At 39.2% G+C, this 25733-nt stretch overlaps 1 protein-coding gene across 1 annotated transcript; it reads left to right on the top strand.

Annotated features, from left to right (window-relative positions):
• Positions 1 to 1919: 1919 nt before the first annotated feature.
• On the top strand, positions 1920 to 13200 carry LOC118800119 (NACHT, LRR and PYD domains-containing protein 12-like). The gene is made up of 10 exons (XM_036560266.1): positions 1920 to 1982; positions 3904 to 4336; positions 4592 to 6359; positions 6697 to 6870; positions 7069 to 7242; positions 7910 to 8083; positions 8803 to 8976; positions 9396 to 9569; positions 10296 to 10342; positions 11880 to 13200. The coding sequence occupies exons 2-10, from the start codon at positions 3913 to 3915 to the stop codon at positions 12419 to 12421; spliced, it is 3651 nt and encodes a 1216-aa protein (XP_036416159.1). The 5' UTR covers positions 1920 to 1982; positions 3904 to 3912; the 3' UTR covers positions 12422 to 13200.
• The last annotated feature ends 12533 nt before the right edge of the window (positions 13201 to 25733 follow it).

The raw sequence follows: 25733 nt of genomic DNA, 5'->3' as shown, positions 1-25733 counted from the left end.
GACCCCTGGTTCCCATCACCACTGTAAATAAACCTGAGAAACCTTGTTTCTCTACAATGAATCACTTCCCATTACCTCACTCTGAATGACATTGTTGACATCTCAAAAATGAAACGATGCAGAACTTTAGAAAAATCAGTAGAATTCACCTGTAAGTATTTATTTTAACCTACCAAAAGTGGTCTTTCAGTGCTACAGCATTACAATGAGGAAGGTAAAGGTTATTGGTCACTGTGACCCCCCAAAACACAACTTTTGCACCAAACTGTCCAACATGTGAGGTATGTTCTGAAGTCCACAAAAAACCCTAGTTATTTTATTAATGCTAGTCATCCAAAAAGGAATTCCAATGGGGAATGACATCAGTCATCATAGTTTCTAGAACAGCGTGTGGGTAAATTACTCAATGACTATTCAAAGAGTCTCTCATAAAGGCTCACCTCCAAGTTTGAATATTGCTGTCTCCATGATCAACTGCTTTTCCTCTTCTTCTTTGTTAGATTCTGCATGTGAACGCAGTTTGTTAACCGATTCACTTAAAAAATTCTAAATCACAAAACATATATTGCCACAAGAAAAGAAATCTCGTGCACAGCCTTTCAATGGGAGCCTGCACCATGGATTCTGTTTGGCTGGACTGGCAAGCAGATTTTGAATTTAGATCTGGTGACTTGCCGGAGGGGTAACCGTTAAATGCCACGCCTCAAGGATGCGTAAACAAGGTTTACCATTGGCCCTGAGCAGAATGTATTCAGTTATTTTTAAACTGATTCGCCAAAACTGAATGCTGTACCACGTTGTTGAAAATGTCCAATATTGTTACTGCATGGTTTGAAATGCTGCACATGTGTCAGATGGTTGCAGCAAGATTTAAAAGTAAAGGGGATGGAGGATCTACCCTTCATTCATTTCTTAGGTTAAAACTCTGGTTCCCAACCCTGGTCCTTAGGAGCCAGAGATATGCTTTGTATATTTGGTGGTTAGTTTGGTGACACTGAACTAATTAAACTAACTAAACTAATCCACAAAATAACAAGCTCTTTTCAAGTTGAAATACATGTGTCACCAAACTGATTACTAAATATGCGAAGCTAGGGTTCTTTAGGACGAGGGTTGGTTTGGTGACACATAACTATTCTGCTAAATAACAATCCCTTTGTAAGTTGAAGTAGGTGTGTTAAGAAACACCAGACTACTCAAAGCAGGGTCAGGAACCACTACCTTAAAAGAGAATTCTAAACTCTGGATAGCTACTTTATTGATATGCAAATAAATGTGAAATCAGCAAATGACTGACTAGGAACCACTGGCCACAAGGTTTGCAATGTAAATATGTTCATTTTTTACTGTCCACAAAAAACAGTGAATCTACACGTGCCTAAATTTTTACTGTGACGTTGATAATGGTAAAACAGTAAACCCAACGTAACTGAGCATTTCACCCCAAACCACTCTGAATTAGTCTATTTACACCTCAACCATTCAATCATGCAGGAGTTCTGAAATTCCCCAAAAACTACCTTAATTTACCCATATTCCATATTCAGGGCTGCAACACCCTCCGTATCTAGCAGAGGACATCATCAGACCATATTTTCATTCAATACTAGTCTCGGCTTCTCTGCAGCTGTGTGAGACTGGCAAAAACAAACGTAATTCAGGAAAAAGGAAATGAAACATAAAAGGCTACATATCTTCCAACAAAGACTCCATATTTTTTCTTAATCCACATGTGAAACAACTGAGAACTTCCAATGGAGTAGCTTTTGGGGAAAAATGAATTTTCCCAACACTGGCAAATACAACTTTAAACATTATAACTTCTGAATAATAGTTGATTGTTTAGTAGTTAGCTAAGTTATGTAACGGGTGATCCTGATACAGAACTACATGTCCCATAATTCCCATGTTCATGGATAAACGAGCGAGAAACTTTCCTCGTCACGCTTCTTTTGTCAAGGAGATCCGCTGGTATTACACAGGTAATGTACGCAACCTTCAAGATGTAAAACTGCAAAAATACTGCCTGTAAGTTTCTATTGTGCGCGTAGGTCGAAGTTTTTAGACGGATGCTTGTTCTGGGGTGTGCAATCTTATTCACAAAAGCCGGTGTGGCTGGAGGTTTTCATTCAAACTCGAAGCTGAAGTCCGCGTATTGTTCCCCGTCTTCTTGTTCGAATTTTCTCGTTCTGCCTTAAATGGTGCAGCAGTTACATTCTGGCGCCTGAGACGTTGTATAAATGCTGCACCATTTAAGGTGGAACGAGAAAATTCGAACGAGAAGCTGACTTTAGCTTCGCCACTCAAACAAAGCTGGAGCCCACATGATCAGTTGTTGAGGAAACTGAAACTAACTTTCTAAAGAAGTGGACTCCGGTGCGCTTCTGCTTGTTTGGGATCAAACGCTGCAGCCACACTTAATGAATAAGGCTGGACACCCCCGCTGCTGTTGCTGCCGTCAGTCGTGGTGGTAATAGAGCCATGAAAGAAACAGTAACCTGCATGTTTTCTGAGTTCAGACTCCAACTAGGAAACTTTCTCCAACCAGTCGCTATGAAATGCTCTCCTTTGTGACCTGTGTGGACACTGAGACAGTCTTTTTTGCTTTAGTCACACATTTTTGTCTCCGAAGTCTGTTTCAGAACCTTTCATAAAAGACGAGCTCCTTCTCTCTGTTTTGATCCTCATTTTACTCCTTCTCCCTGTTCTGATCCTCCTTTCACTCCTTCTCTCTGTTCTGATCCTCCTTTCACTCCTTCTCTCTGTTATGATCCTCCTTTCACTCCTTCTCTCTGTTCTGATCCTCCTTTCACTCCTTCTCTCTGTTCTGATCCTTGTTTCACTCCATCTCCCTGTTCTGATCCTCATTTCACTCCTTCTCTCTGTTCTTATCCTCATTTCACTCCTTCTCTCTGTTCTTATCCTCTTTTCACTCCTTCGCTCTGTTCTTATCCTCTTTTCACTCCTTCTCTCTGTTCTTATCCTCTTTTTACTCCTTCTCCTTGTTCTGGTCCCTCTTTCACTCCTCCTTCTTTCTGTTCCGGTCCTTTTTTCGCTCCCTTTCCCAGTCTTGATCCTCCTTCTGCTCCTTCTCTCTGTTCTTATCCTCCTTTCACTCCTTCCCCCTGTTTTTACCCTCTTTTTACTCCTTCTCCCTGTTTTTATCCTCCTTTTACTCCTTTTACTCCTTTTCCCTGTTTTTATCCTCCTTCTGCTCCTTCTCCCTGTTCTGATCCTCCTTCCACTCCTTCTCCTTGTTCCTATCCTTTTTTCGGTCCGGTCCTTTTTTCACTCCCTTTCCCTGTCTTGACCTTCCTTTCGCTCTTTCTCCCTGTTCTGATCCTCTTTTTGCGACGATAGCTTTCTACAGCCAAATAGTGCATTTAATGTTACATTGGGAATTCTGCAGTTTTGCTGAAATTAAATGGCTTCCTATGTGACAAATAATGTAGGATTTGGGCATAGAAGCCATTATTTCATTACTTACAAAGCACACTATATAGGGAGCTGGTAGACATGTGAGATTTAGCCTGTTGACTTCTTGTTAGCATTGTACTGAGAACAGTTGGCGTACAGCCTGACTGCCTGGAAACTGAAAGCGTTCAAAGAAAAGATCATAAGAAGAGCATAATGGGAAATGTAGTGTGTGCATTGTATTTGCATGGTCATAGTTCATGGAAACTGAAAGCATTAAAAGTAAAGATGGTGGTACAGCATGGGAAATGTAGTGTATTCGGTCATGACATTTGTCGTATTTTATGTAGATTTCCAGATTCCGCCTTTTTTGTGTCAGATTTATAAAGATCAAACAATGTACAGTTTCCAGTATTTTCAACTTCATGTAGTGGGACTTTAATAAAATCTCAACTCTTTTGTTCACATCTTCAGTCTGCTTTGTTTCAGCCTTTCACCATGACATCATCTCCACACATTCTTATTAACGCTCTCGATGAGCTGATTAATGATGACCTGAAAAGATTCACATATTTCCTTACCAGTTGCCCACCAGTGGGCTACTCAAATATTCCATGGGCAAAGCTGCATGAAAAATCAAGAACAGAAGTGGCAACAGCAATGATTAGTGTCTATGATGGAAATGCACTCAAAGTTGCTGTAGACATCTTGAAGAAGATGAATCAAAATAAACTTGCAAATAACATACTAAAACAGATGCAAGGACAACAGACAAACCCTGATCTCAACGAGCAGTCTTTAAAAAAACGAAGGCCGTCAAGTTCGCAGATCCACAATGAGCATGCATGTCAACCAACCAATAAAGGAGAACTATCAACTCTGACAGACTCCAGGGTTAGTCAACGGACAAAATCGCTTGAAGGTAATATTTTTTTTTAATTTACTGATGTGTAAATGTCAAAGGCCACTCTTATTTTATTTATTTTTCAGTCAAAGCGACCATTAACTGAATGGAACTTCGGAGGTGTGAGCATTTTTTTTAGACCATTTAATATGTTGAATACAACAAACGATAGTTCCCCAGCATGAATTGTATTGTTACAGGTTATTGGGCAATTCTAATTGGATAGCAAACTTAGTAAGTAATATGTACCTCTCTTCACCCTCTTGCCCACAGGGAACGATCTTCAGAGTGTCGTGAGGAATCATAAACTCTGGCTAAAAAATAAAAATAAGTTCATAGTTGAAGAGACGGCCTACAGTAGTAAAAAGATCCCACTGAATGACATCTACACAGATCTCACTGTGACAGAAGGAGATGGCAGAAAGTTAAATAAGGAACATGAGGTTTTAAACATTGAAAATTCAGAATCCTCACATGAGACCAGAATCAACTGCAATGACATTTTTAGAGGAAATGAAGAAATCAGAACTGTTCTTACAAAAGGTGTAGCTGGCATTGGAAAAACCGTCTCTGTGCAGAAATTCATCCTTGACTGGGCAGAGAATAAGGCCAACAAAGACATCATATTTCTGTTTGTACTTCCATTTCGTGAGCTAAACCTGATTAAGGACGAATGTTGTAGTCTACATGAACTTTTGGTTCGCTTACATCCTGAATTGAAGGGCTGCCATTCAAACCTGTATGTTGACGAGAAAATTTTGTTCATTTTTGATGGCCTTGAGGAAAGTAGAATTCATATGAATTTTAGACAAACAGCAATTGTCAGTAATGTTGACATTAAATCCACAGTGGATTCATTGATAATAAACCTCATCAACAAGGAACTACTCTCTTCTGCTCGTATTTGGATAACTTCAAGGCCAGCAGCAGCCAATCTGGTGCCCTTTAAGTATGTTGACCATGTGACAGAGATTCAGGGATTCAGTGACCTCCAGAAGGAAGAATATTTCAAAAAGAGAGTGCAAAATAAGGATCAGGCCAACAGAATCATCTCGCACATTAGGTCAGCAAGAAGCCTTCACATTATGTGCCAAATACCAGTCTTTTGTTGGATTTCAGTTACTGCACTTCAGCCTTGGTTGAGTCAGAACTGTGACAAAGAAATCCCCACAACTCTTACTGAAATGTACTCTCACTTTCTGCTCATTCAAACAAACACAAAGAATCAAAAGTTTGATGAGAGACATGAAGAAGATGCTAAAAAACTTCTGGAGGACAACAGAGAGATGATCCTCAAACTTTCTGAACTGGCTTTCATACAGCTGCTTAAGGGCAATGCCTTGTTCTATGAATCAGACCTGAAAGAGTGTGGCATTGATGTCAAAGAGGCTTCCTGGTACTCTGGGCTATGCACTGAAATAGTTAAGGTGGAATCTGTGTTTTACCGAGAAAAGGTCTACTGCTTTGTGCACCTGAGCTTTCAGGAGTTTTTTGCTGCTTTGTACGTATTCTACTGCTACCTGTGCAAGAACCTGGAGAAAATCAAGATGTTTCTCCCAAAGGCAAAGGCTGCAGAAACACCCCTGGAAGTGTTTATGAAGAATGCAGTGGATGAAGCCTTAAAGAGTAAGAATGGACACCTTGATCTTTTCCTTCGTTTCCTTCATGGCATTACTCTGGAGTCTAGTCAAAGACTCCTAAAAGGCCTACTGACAAACATTTACAGTAGTTCAGAGAGCATTCAGAAAATAATACAGAACCTCAAACGCGGCCAAAAAAAGAACATCAACCCTGAGAGGTGGATCAATCTGTCACACTGCTTGATTGAAATGAAAGATAATTCTCTTCAGCAAGAAATTCAGGCTTATCTCGTGTCCAAGAAAAAGTCCAAAAAGCTTTCTCTTGCACATTGTTCAGCAATGGCTAACATGTTTCAAGCATCAGAAGAGGTGATGGAGGTGTTAGACCTGAAGAAATACAACACATCAGAAGAGGGCCGTAGGAGACTGATCCCAGCTGTGAGAAACTGCAGAAAGGCTTTGTGAGTTATCTGATTGTTCCTTACCAGAACTGTGTTCAGTTCCAAATAAATTCTGGATTGGTTTCCTGGACAGGGAATAAGCCTAGACCTGGACTACACAGTGTTCTGAATAGAGATTCTTTGTAATCTATGACTAGGCTTGCTCTCTGTCTGGGAAACCAATCATCAGTTATTCAAGAGTGTCAGATTACCAGTTTAAAGCAAATATTTCAGGGGTAAATCATTAAGGATTAAAGGAGTAAAGTTATCTTATTTTATATTTTTATATCTGGGTAAACCTTGCCCAGGAAAGACTGATCAGTTATTCAAAATGTTTCTCAATTTCTTTTTCTTGTAGCCTGTCAGACTGTAATCTAACCAAGGACTCCTGTGAAAATGTCGCTTCAGCTTTGCAATCAGCTAACTCACCTCTGAGAGAGCTTGACCTGAGCAACAACGACCTACAGGATTCAGGAATGAAACTGCTCTATAATGGGCTTAAGTGTTCACATTGTAAACTAGAGATCCTAAGGTAAGTGTTAGGGATGGTCCTGATCCATTATCAGGATTCAGTATCAAGATATTCCTTGAGTATACTAAATATCTTGTTGGAATAATTTTTCTTGCTTTCATGCTTTTATGAAATTGTTTATAGTTTAAAGGTAAATATTCACATCACTTTTTAGATAAACGTAAAAAAAAATATCATTTTTTTGCCTCTCTTTGACAGTCTCTCTAGCTGTAAGCTCTCCAAACTGTCATGTAAAGATATTGCTTCAGGTCTGCATTCGCTGAACTCATCCCTGAGAAAGCTGGACCTATGTTACAATGACCTGCAAGATGAAGGAGTGAAGCAGCTCTCTGCTGGCCTAAAGAATTCACACTGTAAATTGGAGACATTGAGGTTAGTCACCAAAGAAAAAAAAATATATAATGGTGTTACTTTTACTAAAGAAGCTGAATTCCATCAGCACCTAGGGCAGTTACATCCAGATATATGGTGTAATCACTCAGGGTTAAAATACTGTACTTCCATTTGTTTGGTGAGGTTTAATTGGCAAAGTATTTTACTTTCTACCATTGTATCAGCAAAGACTTCCTCATTTCACTTACAGATTATCAGAAAATGTAATCGACACAGTTTTTTTAAGCTCATGGCAAGTAATACTTGTTTCTGCAGAAAGGCTACAGCAAAGTGGACTAATTCCTGGTTATTGACAGTTTTGTGGTGTAATTTCTACTAAAGAAACCTTGCCCAAGCTAAAGGCTCATTCATTTGGATGCTGGTCATTTATGCAACAAATTATGTATGAATCCTTTTTTCCTTAGCAAGTTCTTACAACTCAAAATTACAGCCAATATTCTTTGTTGTCTGTTCCACTTCACAAGCTTCACCAACTATTCTATTATTTAGCAGCTGTGCTTTGATAAATATGCTCTAAAATGGAAATGGCTGATAGATGTTTTATTGGGGTTCAGTAAAGTAAAAGCACAAACCATTCTTGGCAGTACCTTATTCAACTTTCATGACACTTGTTTCAATGAAATGTGCTCTTTAACGTTTTGTACAGACTCTCAGATTGTAAACTTACTGGGGAATCTTGTAAAGACCTTGCCAGTGCTCTGCAAGCAACAAAGTCATCCCTGAGAGACCTGGACCTCAGTTGTAATGACCTGCAAGATTCTGGAATAAAGCAGATCTCTGTTGGCCTAAAAAGTTCACATTGTAATTTGAAAGTCCTTAGGTAAGTGTTACAATGCAGTGCAATGCAATAAAAGTGTCACTGTAAATAATGTAATCAAATGCAGTTGGTTCTTTTGTGAAACTTAATCTAGCTTGGAGTTTTTTGGTGGATGACCTCTTTTTTTCACCATCAGTACAAAAACATCTTCAGTTTGCTTTAAATTAGTAGCCTGATCTAGGTGCTCACACATAGGCAGTTTAGAATAGATTCGGCTTAATTGTTGTTTTATCACTGATAAAGCAAAAGCCTTCTTGTCAAAGACAAGCAGTACAATGTGACCATAAATGAGATAAAGGGCATATAAGACACCTACCCCTACAATGTCTTAATTAATTAGACCTAATTAATTGTTTTTAAATGAGAAGTTATTTTAATTATAGTTTACAGGTTTTAAGTGGAAGACTTTAACCAGATAAAATAAAGCATGTAAACTGCTACCAAACACCCCATGATGTGTACATGACAAGAAGACCACAACTAACTGGCTGCCTGGCATACTGTGCTAGGTGTTCAAGCCTCAGAACAGAAAAAAGTTACTTTTTTCAGTGCCTCTGGCAGTCCACAGCTAATTTCAAAAACATACACATATGTTTAAAGCCCAAGATCAGCATTAGATTTCCTCTTGCAGTCATTTTGTTTTTCTGACACTGAATTGATTTTTAAAATGGTCTTAAAAAGTGATGACAATGAAATCCCCTCTTTCCCTCTATTTTCTACAGACTCTCTGACTGTAAACTCACTGAGCAGTCCTGTAAACATGTTGCTTCAGTTATGCAAAAAGTAGACTCATCCTTGAGAGAGCTGGACCTCAGTAACAATGACCTGAAAGATTCAGGAGTGGCAATTCTGGCTAATGGATTGAAGAGCTCAGACTGTAGTCTGGAGATATTGAGGCAAGTGCCTTAATGTTATTATTGTTAAAGAACTTTATTTTTCATACAGGTAAGAGTCCACATTACTTTTCAGACAGGTGATAGTGATGTGATGTGAATAGTAGTGTGTTAATTAAAAGATAAATTAAGAGAGGTTTTCAAATGTATCTTAAAAGTGTGTGCAGAGTTTGGTTGTCTTATGAAAGGTGGAATTAAGTTCCACAGTTAAGAAGCAAAATAAGAGTTATTTTATGAGTTTCTCCATGTTTTTATAATTCACAGAAGGTAATTTGCAGAAGGCCAGTAACAACAGATTAAAGATTATGTGTTGGAATATGAACTTACATTATGCTGTATACATTATATACAAAATGTATAAAGCTGGAGAACACTTAACCAGTGTTTCTGGGGTTTGTCTCTGTATCCTTCTCTCTGTCTAGATTGTCTGGCTGTTGTATCACAGAGAATGGCTGTTCTTCAGTTGCTTCTGCTCTGTGTTTAAACCCCAAACACCTGAGAGAGCTGGACTTGAGCTACAACCACCCAGGAGATTTAGGAGTGAACCTGCTCATCTCAAAGGAGAATAATCCAACCTATAAACTGAACGCCCTCAAGTAAGCAGAGGATTCATAGTGAATGTCAAATTGTATGTGAGGGATTTGTATGTGTATGGTATGTAAAAGAGGAGTCATAGATGATGGAAAAATTGGTTTAAATATATAAAATGCATTACTCAGGCTAGAGGAGTGCTTTTCAGTCATGGTGCTTATTTCCCTGTGGACAACAATAGAAAATACATGCTTGAAAGACTTTGAGAAGTTCTACAAAAACAAATTTCTTAAAGCTCCTAAAGATGATTCAGGTTTTTTGTGACAGTAGCCAATACTGCTTCATACATTTTACTATACAGTCTGTGTTTTACACACAAACCTTGAGAACATTCATCACATTTTAAGCATTTTAACAGGCTGCTAGCTCAAGATACAGTAGTTTTTAAGTTGTGCATGTGGGTCTTTTGTCACTTGCTATTTAGCAGAATAGTTTGTTCTCCACTCAAGAAGGTGCTAATGCTACATTCTCGCCAATCTAATTGTCACTTTGGCACTGTGTGTTTGTTCTGTTTGGTCATGGCAGCTGTTAACAATGTGTTTATCACAGAAACTCATATGATGATAATGATCACGATACAGTCTAGTTATCATGCAGTGGTGGAAAAATTATTAGTCAAGTGTCCTGTATGTGAGATGTTTAGGTTTGATGCTTATAGAAAACCACACGGTTTAAAGTTAAAACCAGCTTTAATTTCTGTGTATATTTACAGTTTTTGTCTCATTTTCTAGAATGGACCGAAGTGGAGAACTGAGAATGGCACCAGGACTCAAGAAATGTATGTTTACATGAACATCCACACATACAGACAGAACTCATGTAATATTAGCACTTCACAAGAGCCTTAAATAGGAAAGTGCAGATGTAATAGTTTTGTCTCACATGTAAACACAGTCACTAAAGTAGCTTTTTATCATTTGAGTTCAGCCTTTTTTTATCTCTGAGTGATGTAGAGAAAATTGTTCATTCATTTGTTACAAGCAGAGTTGATCACTGTAATGCTCTTCTTACTGGACGTAAGGAATCAATCCATCCTCTACAACTCATACAGAATGCATCAGCATGGATCCTAACAAAAACTAAAAAGAGACATCATGTCACTCCCATTTTGAAAGAACTGCACTGGCTACCTGTATTATTCAGGATAGATTTTTAAGTTCTGCTACTATTTTTTTTAAGGCACTGCTTACATCACACAATGTCTGTCTGTTTATGTTCTAGCACATGATCTTAGATCTGCTTCTAAACAGTGGAACTCAATTCACATTTTATTAGACAGTCAAGCTCACTTGTAAGAACCATCTAAAAATGTATCTCTTTAACTTAGCATTTAATTAAAACTCTACATCTTGTGGTATTTATCTTCTGCCTTGATATGTCATTGTCTTATGTGATTCTAAATTAATACTTTAATTTCTTGTATTGCTCTTAAGCTGTATTACCTGTCTGTAAAGCACTACGAGCTGCCACCAGCATGAAATGTGCTATATAAATAAAATGTATTATTATTATTATTATTATTATTATTATTATTAGTAGTAGTAGTAGTAGTAGTAGTATTATAATACTAGGGCTGGCACAAATGATGAAATAAGTATAAACTGCTTTCCATGTGGCCATTGAAGTGCTTTAAATTATCAGATGAGAAAAAAAATGTTTAGTCACGATAAGAGGCTGGTTTACCATGGAGTGTAGTTATTCTGAAGTACCACAATATGTCAGCCTCTTTATTACCTCGTTTTCTTCTTTTCTTTTCTAATTAAACTGTTTTTTATAGTAGGTTTAATACTAGTCATTGCAAACAGCAGATGTATTTATTTTGACAAATTCACAAAGTTATGTTAATGAGTTTCACACCTGTAGAGTAGCTCCTGCACTCAAATGCAACTACCACACCAAGATGAGCACATTTTAGTTAAACATTACTTTAAATAAAGTTTAGAACACTATAGAAAGTGAGTATGTGTGATTTAACTGGATGTCTATGGAGTTTACACTTCACTCGCACACAAGGGGGAAAAAATGGTTTTGGTGGACATAAGACCATTAAAATATAAGTGTAACTCTTCCTTAGGTAGACCACTAAAAAAAAAAACACTAATATTATTGTTGTCCAAAATGATTCTTAGAATGAGTGCTCGTTTGGAAATATCAATGAGTATTGTTTGGCCCAGCATTAAAGGAAACATTGGGTTCAGAGGCAAATTCAAATAGAAATATCTACAGTAGGTTTTACAGATACTTTTGCTGTATAAGAAATCTGCATCTGCTTAATGCATTTCATTAATATTAAAAATTTCTTTTCCACCATGTAGATGCCTGTAAGCTGGCACTGGACCTAAAAACAGCAAATGTGCGTCTCGCTCTGTCCGATGACGACAAGAAAATAACACTTGTTGAAGAGGATCAGCCATACCCCAATGATAAACAGAGATTTAAGCACATGACTCAAGTGTTATGTACAGAAAGTCTGTCTGGACGCTGTTACTGGGAGGCTGAATGGACTCAGGGGGCTGTTATTGCAGTTACATACAAAGGAATCAGTAGGAAGGGATCCCGAAATGACTGCTTGTTTGGTCGTTCAAAGAAGTCCTGGAGTCTGAACATGTCCAATCACAGTTGCTTTGTGTGGCACAATAACAAGTGCATAAGAATCATGCCTCCAAGTTTCTCATTCTCCAGTAGAGTAGGAGTGCTTCTGGACTGCCTGGCTGGCACTCTGTCTTTCTACAGTGTCTCCTCTGACAAGTATAAGCTGAGCCACTTGCACACGTTCCACACAACATTCACTGAACCCCTCTATGCAGGGTTTGGTCTGGAGAATCCAGGCTCTTCGGTCTGTCTCTGTGATGTGTGAATATGTCATTGATTATGAGTAATCTGTTGAGTGAACAAGGATTCATTCATTTTATTTCCTGTCACATCAGTATTAGTAGATTTAAAGTAGTATATATTGTAAAGATTTAAGAATTTATTAACGAGTATGGAGATTAGAAGAGAGAAAGTTTTAAAGGAATGGTTGGGTGAAAAATATAACATTCACAGCTTTCCAGACATGCTAGATATAGTAGTTTGGCCAAGACATGTTTGGTGTCTAAATGTTGCCTCTTTGCTTTTAGCTACAAGACGCTTTATGTAGTCACTTATTGAAAAGGTTTGAGTAAGGTTTGAGTGATTAGTGACTTCTAATGTTCTAGTGTTAGTTCCAGCACTAAAAATAGTGTAAATCAGATTTTTTGCCAGAGCATTTCTTTAATTTCACTGAAAAATGTTTTATTTGCCTGCTTCAGGTATATAGCTGAACCACATTATCCATTGTATCATTATTTTAACATTAATAAAAAATAAATAAATTAAAAGTATTTAAAGTATTAAAGTATTTTTTACCCTGGTGATATTATAGAGTACAAGATGCATATGCTTACCTTAAACACAAATAGCAATGAAAATGGATGAACATATATCCAACAGTGACCCCAGAAACAGCATACAGAACTGCATGTCCAACCCCTGTGTGCACAGAAATGTGTCAGTCTATTGAAAATTGATCTAATTTACAAATTGTTTTTCAGCTTAAGACATTTCCCCGATTATTAATCCCATTTTAAATGACAGGCACTCCTTCTGATTTCTGAGATCGATATTCATTCTGAGCCACACAGTAGTAGGATCCACTCTGTACACTGTTAGAAATAAAGGTACTGTGCAGGTACATTTTTCATTCATCACAGTGTACAACAGTCGTTTTAAGGTCTAACTGTGTACCTTAAATAAGTTTTTCCAGGTGAAAAGTTTTTTGTATTTGTATCCTTTCATAAAATAAAAAATATTTTAAAACAGAACAGTAAAATAAAAAGCCTGGAGACGAGATGGGGTGTGTGATGTCAATACAACTTAGAAAATATAATTTCAATGGATTATGGTTCAATGTTTTCTGGCTAAAGGTACTGAGATACACCCTCGAGGGTCCCACCCCAGTGACAATTTCATACCTCTTCTTCTGAGAGTGTAGCGCTCTGTAACTGTGTCCAGATCCTACAGGTGAGCTTCCACCTTCTTTAAACCAGGTGTAGTTCTGCACAGGTGGGTTTGCATCAGTGCTGAAGGTCAGAGTCACTGAACTGCCCTCAATTTTCTTACCAGGGGACACTAACACATGCTTTGGAGGGTCTACAAAACATTATTCTTAAATAATTGGGCAGTTTACATGAATGTTATAAGGTTGTTGGTGCACATCAATGAATTACTTCCACAAAACATTCAGAGTTAAATCTTCCACTATTTCACCAGAGGGACTGATAGACACCGAGACGGGCTTTGGGCCACCTAGAGGTAGAATGACACATTACACGTTATGTGAGTACCTTTACAATATGCAAACTAATGCATTTCTTCTTGCCCCAAAGTTTGAACTTCATATATTTAGTTCTAAAGAAAAAAGCTCTGAAAACTAAATGTATTGCCCTTTCCACAACTCAAGATCATATAGTCAGATGAATATTTGGATGTCAATAAACTTATTAATTTACCTGTCTACCTCAGCATATTGGACTTAAAATTAAATAATGAGTATTAGATGTCTCACAATCAGGAAATTCAGTACAGCGAGTTCCTTATTTGTGTTTTTTGACTTCTTTCAACAAATTTGCCCTTTACGGTTCTGTATGGACTGTCAGATTGTAAAATCACTTGGGAATTCTGTAAAGGCATTGCCAGCACTCTGCAAGCAACAAAGTCATCCCTAAGAGACCTGGACCTCAGTTGCAATGACCTGCAAGATTCAGGAATAAAGCAGATCTCTGATGAAAGTAATTAGGTAAGTGTTATTAAGTGCAATTGTGTGAGTAATGCAATCAAAGGCAGTGGGTACTTTTGTGAACCTAACTTGGATTTTTTGGTGGATGACCTCTTGTTTCACTGCCCGTACAAAAACATCTTCAGTTTGCTTTAAATTAGTAGTCTGATCCAGGTGCTGACACACAGGCAGTTTAGAATAGGTTCAGCTTAATTGATGTATCGCTGATAATGCAAAAGCCCTCTTGTCAAAGACAAGCAGTACAATGTCACCACAAATGAGATGTTTGTTTTGTGTTCAGCCTTTTCTTCTTTAAAGGCCACATGAGACACTTACCACTACAATGTCTTAAACAATGGTTTTTAGATGAGAAAAGTTATTTTAATTATAGTTCACAAGTTTTAAGTGGAGGACTTTAATCAGATAACAAAGAGCATGTAAACTGCTACCAAACACCCCCATGATGTGTGGGATCCCAAAATGACTGCTTGTTTAGTCGTTCAAAAAAAGTCCTGGAGTCTGAACATGTCCAATCACAGTTGCTTTGTGTGGCACAATAACAAGTGCATAAGAATCATGCCTCCTTATTTGAGTTTCATGACACTTCTTTCAACGAATGTGACCTTTACCATTTTGTACAGACTCCCAGATTGTAAAACTTTACTGGGGAATCCTGTAAAGATATTGCCAGCACTCTGCAAGCAACAAAGTCAACACTGAGAGACCTGGACCTCAGTTGCAATGACCTGCAAGATTCAGGAATAAAGCAGATCTCTGTTGGAGTTCATATTGTAATCCGAAAGTACTTAGATAAGTGTTACAATGCGCACACACACACACACACACACACTTTTTCTAAGCCGCTTATCCTTCATTGTCACGGGGAGTGCTGGAACCTAGCCCTGCAGTCATTGGGAGGAAGGCAGGAAACACCCTGGACAGATCTTTAGTCCATCGCAGGGCTGTTACAATGCAGGGTTAATAAAAAGTGTCACTGTGTAAACAATGCAATCAAAGGCAGTTAGTACTTTTGTGAAACTTAACCTAGCTTGGATATTTGGATTGTTGTTTTTTATCACAGATTATGCAAAAGTATTCTTGTCAAAGACAAGCAGTACAATGTCACCACAAATGAGAGGTTTGTTTTTGCTTCAGCCTTTTCTTCTTTAAAGGCCACATGAGACACCTACACCTACAATGTCTTACCCAATTGTTTTGAAATGAGAATTGCAAAAGCTGATACTGTAATTATAGTCTACAATTTTTAAGTGGAGGACTTAACCAGTAAACATAGAGCATGTAAACTGCTACCAAACACCCCTATGATGTGTACATGACAGGAAGACTACAACTAACTGGCTGTCTGGCACACTTTATTAGGTGTTCAAGCCTCAGACCAGAAAAAGTTGAAGTTACTTTTTTCAGTGCCACTTTCAGTCCAAAACTAAATTTCAAAAACTTACACCTATGATTAGTTTTCTTCTTCAGTCATTTTGTTTTTCTGACACTCGATCTGCAAAATTATCTTGAAAAGTGATGACAATAAAATACTCTCTCTTTTCCTCTAATTTCTACAGACTGTCTCACTGTAAACTCACTGAGCAGTTCTGTAAATATATTGCTTCAGTTGTGCAAAAACCAGACTAATCCTTGAAAGAGCTGGACCTCAGTAACAATGACCTTCTGGCTGATGGATTGAAGAGCTCAGTGTGTAGTCTGGAGATAGTGAGGAAAGTGTCTTTCAAAATTTGCCATGATGTTGTTCATGGATTTGTTAAGAATGTGAATTAAAATATTGTTTAGATGATCCCTGAGTTTGTGTGTTAAATTTTGCTTTATCCCATCAAGCAAAATCTCAAACTCTGGATGTCTCACATTCAGGAAATTTGATACAATGAGCAATAATTCAGTTTTATCAGTATTTAGCATGAAAAAATTGCATTGATCCACTGCTTAATGTCATGGATGCATACTAGTAAGGCAGAAGGAGGAAGAGGTGTGAGTGCTTGTGTACTGACATAAATCTTTCTTTTTCATCAGCATAACAGATGAAAAATACAGATATTTGATCAAGGGGCAACAAGTATACAACGAAAAGGAGAGAGCCATTCACTGATCCCTCTGAAACACCTTGCAGAACAGTGCCTGCATCTGATCTTTGATGTTGTAGAGCAACTAAATGACATCTATCAGTAACATATAACTCAAACCAACTAAGACCTATGATTAAAAAACAAATAAAAAAGAAACTTACTGATGGTAGAGAAGACAGTGTCACGGCTGGCTCAACATCATGACAAATCAAAGGGAAGCACACAGTAAATAAATGAAAAAATGATTTTAATGGGAAATAAACTTAAGGGTCTGGTGCAAAAATCTCAAGGACAAAACTGTAGGCCAAAATAAACAGAAGCAAAATAACAAAAGAAAACTGGCCCAAAAAACCAAACTGCCCAGGACACAAACAACGAAACAAAAGAGGAGCTCCCCCACAAGCACCCCACACAGCTGTAAGTAGTGTTCTTGATGAGGCCTTCAGCCCCACCCACTACAAGTCCACCTGTAATGGCACAGGCCCGTCACAACAGTTTTAGACTTGTGGAATCCACAGGAATGTATGGGGAAATCAACATATGGAGACAAACCAAAACAGTTCAGCACAGATATTAAGTCATTTGACATTTGAGTCAACAAATATATATAAATATATATTTGTTGTTATATATTATATATAAAAGTAATATATATATAATATATATATTATATATAAAAGTCCCCAGGAACTATCATGACAGGACACACATACTCGGGCACTTAACTCAGATAAGAAGTTAAAAGTAGATTTTAGTGGCCGATAAATCAAAAGAAAAAATACTTGTGTTGAACCAGCTAATTTCAAAGCCATCAACTCAAAAGATGACACGTCCTGCAAACCAAGAAGGTCAATAGACAGTTTTGTGTTGTAGACTACAGTGACCACCTTGACCATGAAGCCTAGGTTTAGCTTTGTAGCTGTGTCCATTGAATACTAACATGTTGAAATGGAGATAAAACTGGTTTTATCCTTCACACTTGAACATCATTTACATCAGTGGTTTTCTAAAGAAACATCACACACACATATATCTTCTAAGCCACTTATTCTTCTGGGTTGCGGGGGGAGCTAGAGTCTATCCAGGCAGTCATTGGATGGAAGACAGGACACACCCTGGACAGGTCAAGAAAGATCCATTGAAAGTTTTTTCAGGGACCCAAAAATGGTCTTTCTACATCATATTAATAACCATGTGTGCCACCTTTATTTTTAAGAGGGAATACATTGTGCCCTCATTATGCATTACTAGAAGTGTTATCTGTGGTGATGTGAAAAAATACTTAATTCATTAACTTTTATTCCTGTCAGTACTTCTGTTGCTATAGGCACGTGTGGTTGGTTGCATGTGTCTCCATGTACCCATGAGTTGATTATGTATAGCCGATTCACAAATTCCACTTTAAAAATTTCACTTACTATATTTTAACAGCTGTTCTTTGAAAAATTTAAAATGGAAATGGCTGATGACCACTTTGTACAGACTCACTGGGGAATCCTGTAAAGACATTGCCAGTGCTCTGCAAGCAACAGTCATCCCTGAGAGACCTGGACTTCAGTTGCACTGACCTGCAAGATTCAGGAATAAAGCAGATCTATGGTGGACAAAAGAGTTCACATTGTAATCTGAAAGTACTTAGGTGTTACAATGCAGTTTTAATAAAAGTGTCACTGTGCAAATAATGCCATCAAAGTTTCATAAGCTACGTTCAAAAGGTGGGTGTCATATGAGAGTTGTAACTGTCTTCCTTCCAGTCAAATAGATAGGTAATGTAATTATAAACCCTTATAATAAAAGAAGCTGAACTCACGTTTTTTTTTCTACTGAAAGTTGACCCATTTTTCCACAAATGTGGGCTATAAAATATAAACAGATCATCTCTTCAGTGATCTACTCTGTAAAAATTATTTTTATAAAATAATACAAAGATCGTCTAAGATTTTTGGCTTTCAGCAGTCAAATGTAGGCATATAGCAATATGTATGATCATAAAACATGTTCTGTTAATTTGAGGGGAGCCTTTACAATAAATAAATTAATAAATAAATAAATAAAATAATTGCATTTATTTCATGCACTTACTGAATAATTTGCCTTACAATTTGAGCGTGTAAATTCAGATGGAAAAACCAAAATATACCCTGGAGAATAAGAGGCTAAAGGCTACTTGGGACACCTACCACTACTAATAGAATAAGTATTTGTAGATCAAGCTTGAAAAACCTGCCATTTTATTTATCACCTAATAAGTTTTAAATTGAGGACCTTAATCTGATAACATGGAGCTTGTGAACTGCATCCAAGCACCCACATAATGTGTATATGAAAACAACCCAACAGCTAAATGGCTTTTTGGCACATTATGGTATGTGTTCAGACTTCATGCCAGAAAAAGTTGATGTGCTGGTCTTTTTGGCCCAAAAACAGGTTTTGACTTTAATTTATGGTAATTAATTGCAGTTTAAATCACAGTTAGAATATTGAAAAAATTGAAATGAGATATTTTCCCCAAATTGTTCAGCCCTGCCCACTATCAAACATTTTTCTTTTGATAAGTAAAACTTGGAGACCAGGTTGAAAAAAAAGACAGTACTGTCAGTGAATATGGACCCAGACAGCAAGCATGTTCGGGCCGGATTACCTTGGCCGTCACAAAGTCCTCCTAGCAGTCGCATCTGCATTGCGGACTTGTGCCACATTTGGGCCAAGTAACTGTTAACAGCACTAGACACACTGCCGGTCAGCGGACTCATTTGGGCTGGATCTTTAAAACAGACGCGCCTCATTTAAAAATTGCGCCTCATTTAAAATTTGCCCCTCCCCTTTCCCCCCCTCAGTCCTGCGCAGTAGTCAGTTGACTTTGACTGTAAAACTCGCTGCTGCGTTTGTGGTAAGGTGTATTTTGTATTTTAAATATTTGCACATTTATTAGAATTATTATCAGATATCTTGGATTTTATATTTTAACTTTTAGTATGTTATTCAGTTTGACAAGCAGATAAGCTGAGTGGTGGAGTTGCTAGAGGGGAGGACGTCAGTGCTAGCTAACCTAGCTAGTTATGTTAGCTGAGGTAGTGAGTCTAAATGTCTAATTCCAACCTAAATTAACATCAGAGATTTCTCTTTAATTATGTTTAATAACGACACACTCTTAATCTTACACTACCCCCCTCGCCCGGCTGTGTAACCAGCTAGCTTAGCTGGGTTGTACTATGGGAGGCAGCTGTTAGCTTCACTGAAAAATGTGAAAATGTTCTAAGTGTAGCTTTAATATCCATTAGCTGGAACCTAAAGTTACCCTATATTGTGGTGTGGAGCTAGCCAGCTAACGTTAGCTAGGTTAGCTGTATTAGCCAGTGTAAGCAGTATCGTTAGATTAACCGTCTTATTTTTTATCTGCTTTTACAGTGTCGGATTTTACTATTTTTATATAAAGAAATGCTAGGTTAACGTTACTTTTAATTATTTATTTCTTGAAACTGCTGAAATAACACAAACCAGTAACAGAATCCTCGTATTTGGTTAAAAGTGTGTAAAATACCCCTCAGAAACAGAACCGGGTTCCCTCTGATTAACCTTTATTAGACGAAGCTTCAGCTCCCACACTGCTGCTCCCGCGGCCGCTTCAGACTCAGGGCTCCGTCTCAAAATTACGGAAAGAAAGTGTTTCTGCTGTCATTACTAGCATTTTTATCATTGTCTCTGTATGTACATTTGCTGATATGTTCAGAAGCCTCAGCAGAGCTGTTTACAGAATCTAAAGCTACTACTACTAGTAATAATAATAATAATAGCTTCACTTGTTCAGTCCTGTAACTTTGAGACGGTCTCTGACTCTGAAGCAGACGCGGGCAAGCACAGTGATAGCGCGAGTTGAACCTTTTGGCAAAATCAAAGAATAGTGTTTGTTATCTTTAATATGGCCATGAAAGTGTAATTAATCCAATAACACAAAACGTAATCGCGAATGTCACACGAACTTTACCGTCCGTGGCCGTGGTGGTCTGAGGTGGTCCTAAAACGGTCACAGTAACGCAGCCGTTTTTTTTAAACATACACGCAGCTGCCTGCAGCACCGAGCGCGTTCAACTACCGCAGCTCGGTCATGTTCACGTGTCATAATACTGTTTCACACTATGGTTTACATTAAATAAACCAATAAAATAACATGTTTTACTGTCATTATGGGCTGTTTCTGCGGTAGCTCGGTAACTCTTACCGGGCTCAGGCCAAGGCCCTATATATAAAACGGACGCGCCTGATTAAAAACATTCCCCTTTCTTTTTTCCTGCTCAGCGGTCTACAGTCATCCATTGGTGTTGGTCTGTAAAGTTTGCTGCTGACTTTTAGGTAAGTTGATCATTACTTTCGATATCTGCACATATGTGATCAGGTATCACAAATTATTACATTTGTTTAAATTATTACATTTATTTTTAAATATTTTATTCAATTTGACAATCAAATAAGCTTAATGGTTGAGGAGTACAGACAATTTTAGATCTGTTGAAACAAATTACCGTTAGAATCTTCTCTTTGATTGTCTTTAAGTTAAAAACACATTTTGCCTCTCCGCCATGGCCAGCCTCCTACATCTCTCCGCTACGGCCAGCCTCTGACACTTCTCTGCCAGGGCCAGCCTCCTACATCTCTCCGCCCTGGCCAGCCTCTGACACCTCTCCACCAGGGCCAGCCTCCTACACCTCTCCGCCAGGGCCAGCCTCCTACATCTCTCCGCCAGGGCCAGCCTCTGACACCTCTCCGCCAGGGCCAGCCTCTGACACCTCTCCGCCAGGGCCAGCCTCTGACACCTCTCCGCCAGGGCCAGCCTCCTACATCTCTCCGCCACAGCCAGCCTCTGACACCTCTCCGCCACGGCCAGCCTCCGACACCTCTCCGCCAGGGCCAGCCTCCGACACCTCTCCGCCAGGGCCAGCCTCCTACACCTCTCCGCCAGGGCCAGCCTCCTACATCTCTCCGCCCTGGCCAGCCTCCTACACCTCTCCGCCAGGGCCAGCCTCCTACATCTCTCCGCCACGGCCAGCCTCCGACACCTCTCCGCCAGGGCCAGCCTCCGACACCTCTCCGCCAGGGCCAGCCTCCGACACCTCTCCGCCAGGGCCAGCCTCCGACACCTCTCCGCCAGGGCCAGCCTCCGACACCTCTCCGCCAGGGCCAGCCTCCGACACCTCTCCGCCAGGGCCAGCCTCCGACACCTCTCCGCCAGGGCCAACCTCTGACACCTCTCCGCCAGGGCCAGCCTCTGACACCTCTCCGCCAGGGCCAGCCTCTGACACCTCTCCGCCAAGGCCAGCCTCCTACATCTCTCCGCCAGGGCCAGCCTCTGACACCTCTCCGCCAGGGCCAGCCTCTGACACCTCTCCGCCAGGGCCAGCCTCCTACACCTCTCCGCCAGGGCCAGCCTCCTACACCTCTCCGCCAAGGCCAGCCTCCTACACCTCTCCGCCAGGGCCAGCCTCCTACACCTCTCCGCCAGGGCCAGCTTCCTACACCTCTCCGCCAGGGCCAGCCTCCTACACCTCTCCGCCAGGGCCAGCCTCCTACACCTCTCCGCCAGGGCCAGCCTCCGACACCTCTCCGCCAGGGCCAGCTTCCTACACCTCTCCGCCAGGGCCAGCCTCCGACACCTCTCCCCGCCAGGGCCGGCCTCCGACACCTCTCCCCGCCAGGGCCGGCCTCCGACACCTTTCCGCCAGGGCCAGCCTCCGACACCTCTCCCCGCCAGGGCCAGCCTCCTACACCTCTCCCCGCCAGGGCCAGCCTCCTACACCTCTCCCCGCCAGGGCCAGCCTCCTACACCTCTCTGCCAGGGCCAGCCTCCTACACCTCTCCCCGCCAGGGCCAGCTTCCTACACCTCTCTGCCAGGGCCAGCCTCCTACACCTGTCTGTAAGGGTCAGCCTTCTACATCTCTCTGCCAGCGCCAGCCTCTTTCATGCCCTTTTTTTAGCCACTTTATCTAGACTGGCCTGTGTTGTTTTTCTCTGTAACCAACCTCTTTCACCACTTCTTCATATCCAGCTTCCTCTATGTCTGCTATAGGGTGAACATTCTTCTTCTAAGGTTTCACCCACCCTTTGAAAGGTCATAACCTCAATAAAACTGTGGGCTGCAAATATTGGCTGATTTGGGCCAACCAATGACTTGGTCAGACTCTTAATTGGACAGTAGTGCCAGTACTCCTCTGGCAGCAGACTCATTCTTATCATGTATTTTCAGTGTTGTAATTGTAATGGCTATTACAATTTCAGTGTATCTAGATTAAATCTAGGAGAAATCGCAAGATTATTCAATTACTAAAATAATCGATAGTGACAGCCCTGTTTCAAATAAAGTTATTAATATGTTGGATAGACGAAAACAGTTAAGAACATTGTTTTTTTTTGTTCCTGCTTTCTTGCTGCAGCACCAGTCATTGCATGGATTTGTTCAATTTCATCAGCAGCACACTTGATACAGTTAAATGTAGGGTTGGCTGAAGCTGGTACTGGATGGTAAGTGTAAATAATGGTCTTCCGCAATGAGAGCTTGAAAAAAAGGTTGTAAAGATCGTTACCATTCAGTTCACCGTTCAGCTGTCGACCACAGCAGTGATGAACTGTAAGAATTTTAAGTGATTTGAATTCCAGAACAGGGATTAGAGCCCAACCAATATGAAAACTGTGACTGATACCAGTAATGATTGTTAAGAGGCTGGAAATTATGTTAACGCTTAACAATATTGGCTGGTACTACTTTATATTGTAGTATTTTATAATGTATTGTTTTATACTCCAATTCATTTTAGTTGAACTGTGCTTCACTGATTGTCACTTCTCAATGGTCACACTTCTTAATTTGACATTGTAAAACTCAGCATTGTAGTATTTTGTGTTCAAATTGCCAGTTAACCTGTAATATTGTGATGACATGAGCAGAGTTTATCAGTCTCTATCAGTGTTAAAGTCTGTTTTTTATGTCAGTTTATTACAATTGAAAACAAAGCAGCGAATTATCGCTTCTTTAATGACAGGATTTTTTGCTGGTAAGTCTACACCTCAGTACTGGCATTGTATTTTTTCTTGTTTGAATTCATTTTTCAAAAAAATGCTGTGTTGAAAACATAATGACATTCAATAAACTTTTTTGAGGTATTTGGTTTTATGTTTCCCTTATTAATTTACTGTTTTTTTTAAAACATTCATTATTAATGATTTGTGAATAATTATGCGGGATATGGAGCTGTTGTTGACTCTGGAACGGATCCGGTGCAGATGCAACAAGTCAGGGCCGGATCCGTTCCAGAGACAGCTGCTTATATCAACTTGAGCTTGGACCTCTTCTGAACTGGGTCCGTGCCACATTTGGGCCAGATATGAAGATAATATTCAGACCTGCACCAATTCAGGACCAGATGTAACGCTGTTCTTTGCTCATCTGGGCCGGTTTTTAATCTGTTTTGGCGCAGATCCGTAAAACAGATCAGTTCCGGTATTGGGCCGTTGTGCAAAAAGACACCGGGCCAGCTCTGCTTTGCGGATCCGGACCGGATGCAGTGCTACATTTGGCCCTAATCAGGCGCAGTGTACATTTGTTGTCTGGGGAGTCTTGAATGCTTACCATATTCCATGAGAATTTTTTATTAGCCACAAAAATGCAAAACAGTTTTAGACTGCTACAGAGCCTCTTGTAGCTTTTATGTTTTTCAGTGCCACTGCTAATTTCATGAACTTACATTTGTAATTAGAGGCCAAAACCAACACCTTTCCTTACGCAATCAGTTTTGTTTCTTTGACATGAAATGATTCTCAGAATAATCCTGTAAAGTGATGACAATGAAACATCCTTTCTTTCCTCTAATTTCTGCAGACTCCTTCACTGAAAACTCACTGAACAGTCCAGTGAATATTTTGCTTGATTTCTGCAAAAAGCAGACTCATCCTTGAGAGCCTCAGTCACAATGAACTGAAGGATTCAGGAGTGGCACGTGTGTCTGATGGATTGAAGAGTTCAGACTGTATTCTGGAGATACTGGGGCAAGTGTCAAAACTTGTGTAGACTTAGTTCTTTAATAAGTCAGTTACAGTTTTGTTTTTTATGGATTTGTTAAGAATATGAATTAAAACCTAGACTTAGACTGTAACATAAACCCTGCGTGTCAAACAGTGTTATGAAATGCAATGATATAATTAATGTTAAGATGTAAGAGTTGCTCATGAATGGTTTGTCTGTTAATTAAAAAAAGAAGATTAATAATATTCCCAGCAAAATCAGGATAAATTAATTTTTACTATAATTCATTTGGTGTTACAAATCGCTGCTGTCGGAACAAAACCTCGCATCTCCAGAATGTTAACTTTACAGGAGAAGGAAAAAACCTACTCTACATTTAATGTAAGTCAATGGAACCAGATTTTTTTTCAAGCTATTTTGGACCATTTCTTTTGGTCCATTCTTCATGAAATTTACACACAACGTGAAGAACAACAGGCATTTTCAAATTATGTCAAAAACTGAAAAATATTTAAAAATAATACAAATTACTGCTTCCAAAATTTGAAATGTATAATAGCAGATTTAGTTTGCTGCAAGAAAACAATAGAATAGAGTAACTAACCTCACTGCAAGAGAGTTTTGAAGCCCCAGTAGACAACAACAAGGCAGCCAGCAAAAACGTCCACTTAATAATACTAATACACATAAATTTTTTTATTTCAGCAACAGTCTTAGGCAAGTAATAATGTTTTTGATATTTGCCAATTGTTTCATTTTGAGTATTTTTTATATTTAGCTTTAGGTTGAACTAACAGCACATTTTTAAACAGTGCAGTAGGGGTCAGGACCTTTGATTTCAATAATTGTTTTTGAATTCAATAATTATCTTAACAGATTTTGGACAACATTCACTGAACCCCTCTATGCAGGGTTTGGACTGGAGAATCCAGGCTCTTCTGTCTGTAATGTGTGATCAGTTGAATTTGCCAAGTGAACAAGGATTCATTAACTTCCATAAATTTATTAATGTTTTCTGTCACATCAGTAGATCTAAAATAGTAAATATAGTAAAGATTTAAGATGGAATTTTATCAACATGACATGGAGAACAGAAGAGATATATTTTAAAGAACTGGTTGGGTGACAAATCTAATTTACACCGTTTTCCAGGTATGAATGTATTTGATCAGTTAAGACATTTTTGGTGTCCAAATTTTGCTTCTTAAGTTTAACGATGGAGCTATGACGCTAACATTGAGTGAAGATTTATGGATGTATTTATGGAAG

The sequence above is a fragment of the Colossoma macropomum genome, unplaced genomic scaffold (assembly GCF_904425465.1).
Source record: "Colossoma macropomum unplaced genomic scaffold, Colossoma_macropomum, whole genome shotgun sequence".
Classification (NCBI taxonomy): Eukaryota; Metazoa; Chordata; class Actinopteri; order Characiformes; family Serrasalmidae; genus Colossoma; species Colossoma macropomum.
This window is presented reverse-complemented; position numbering and strand designations above follow the sequence as displayed.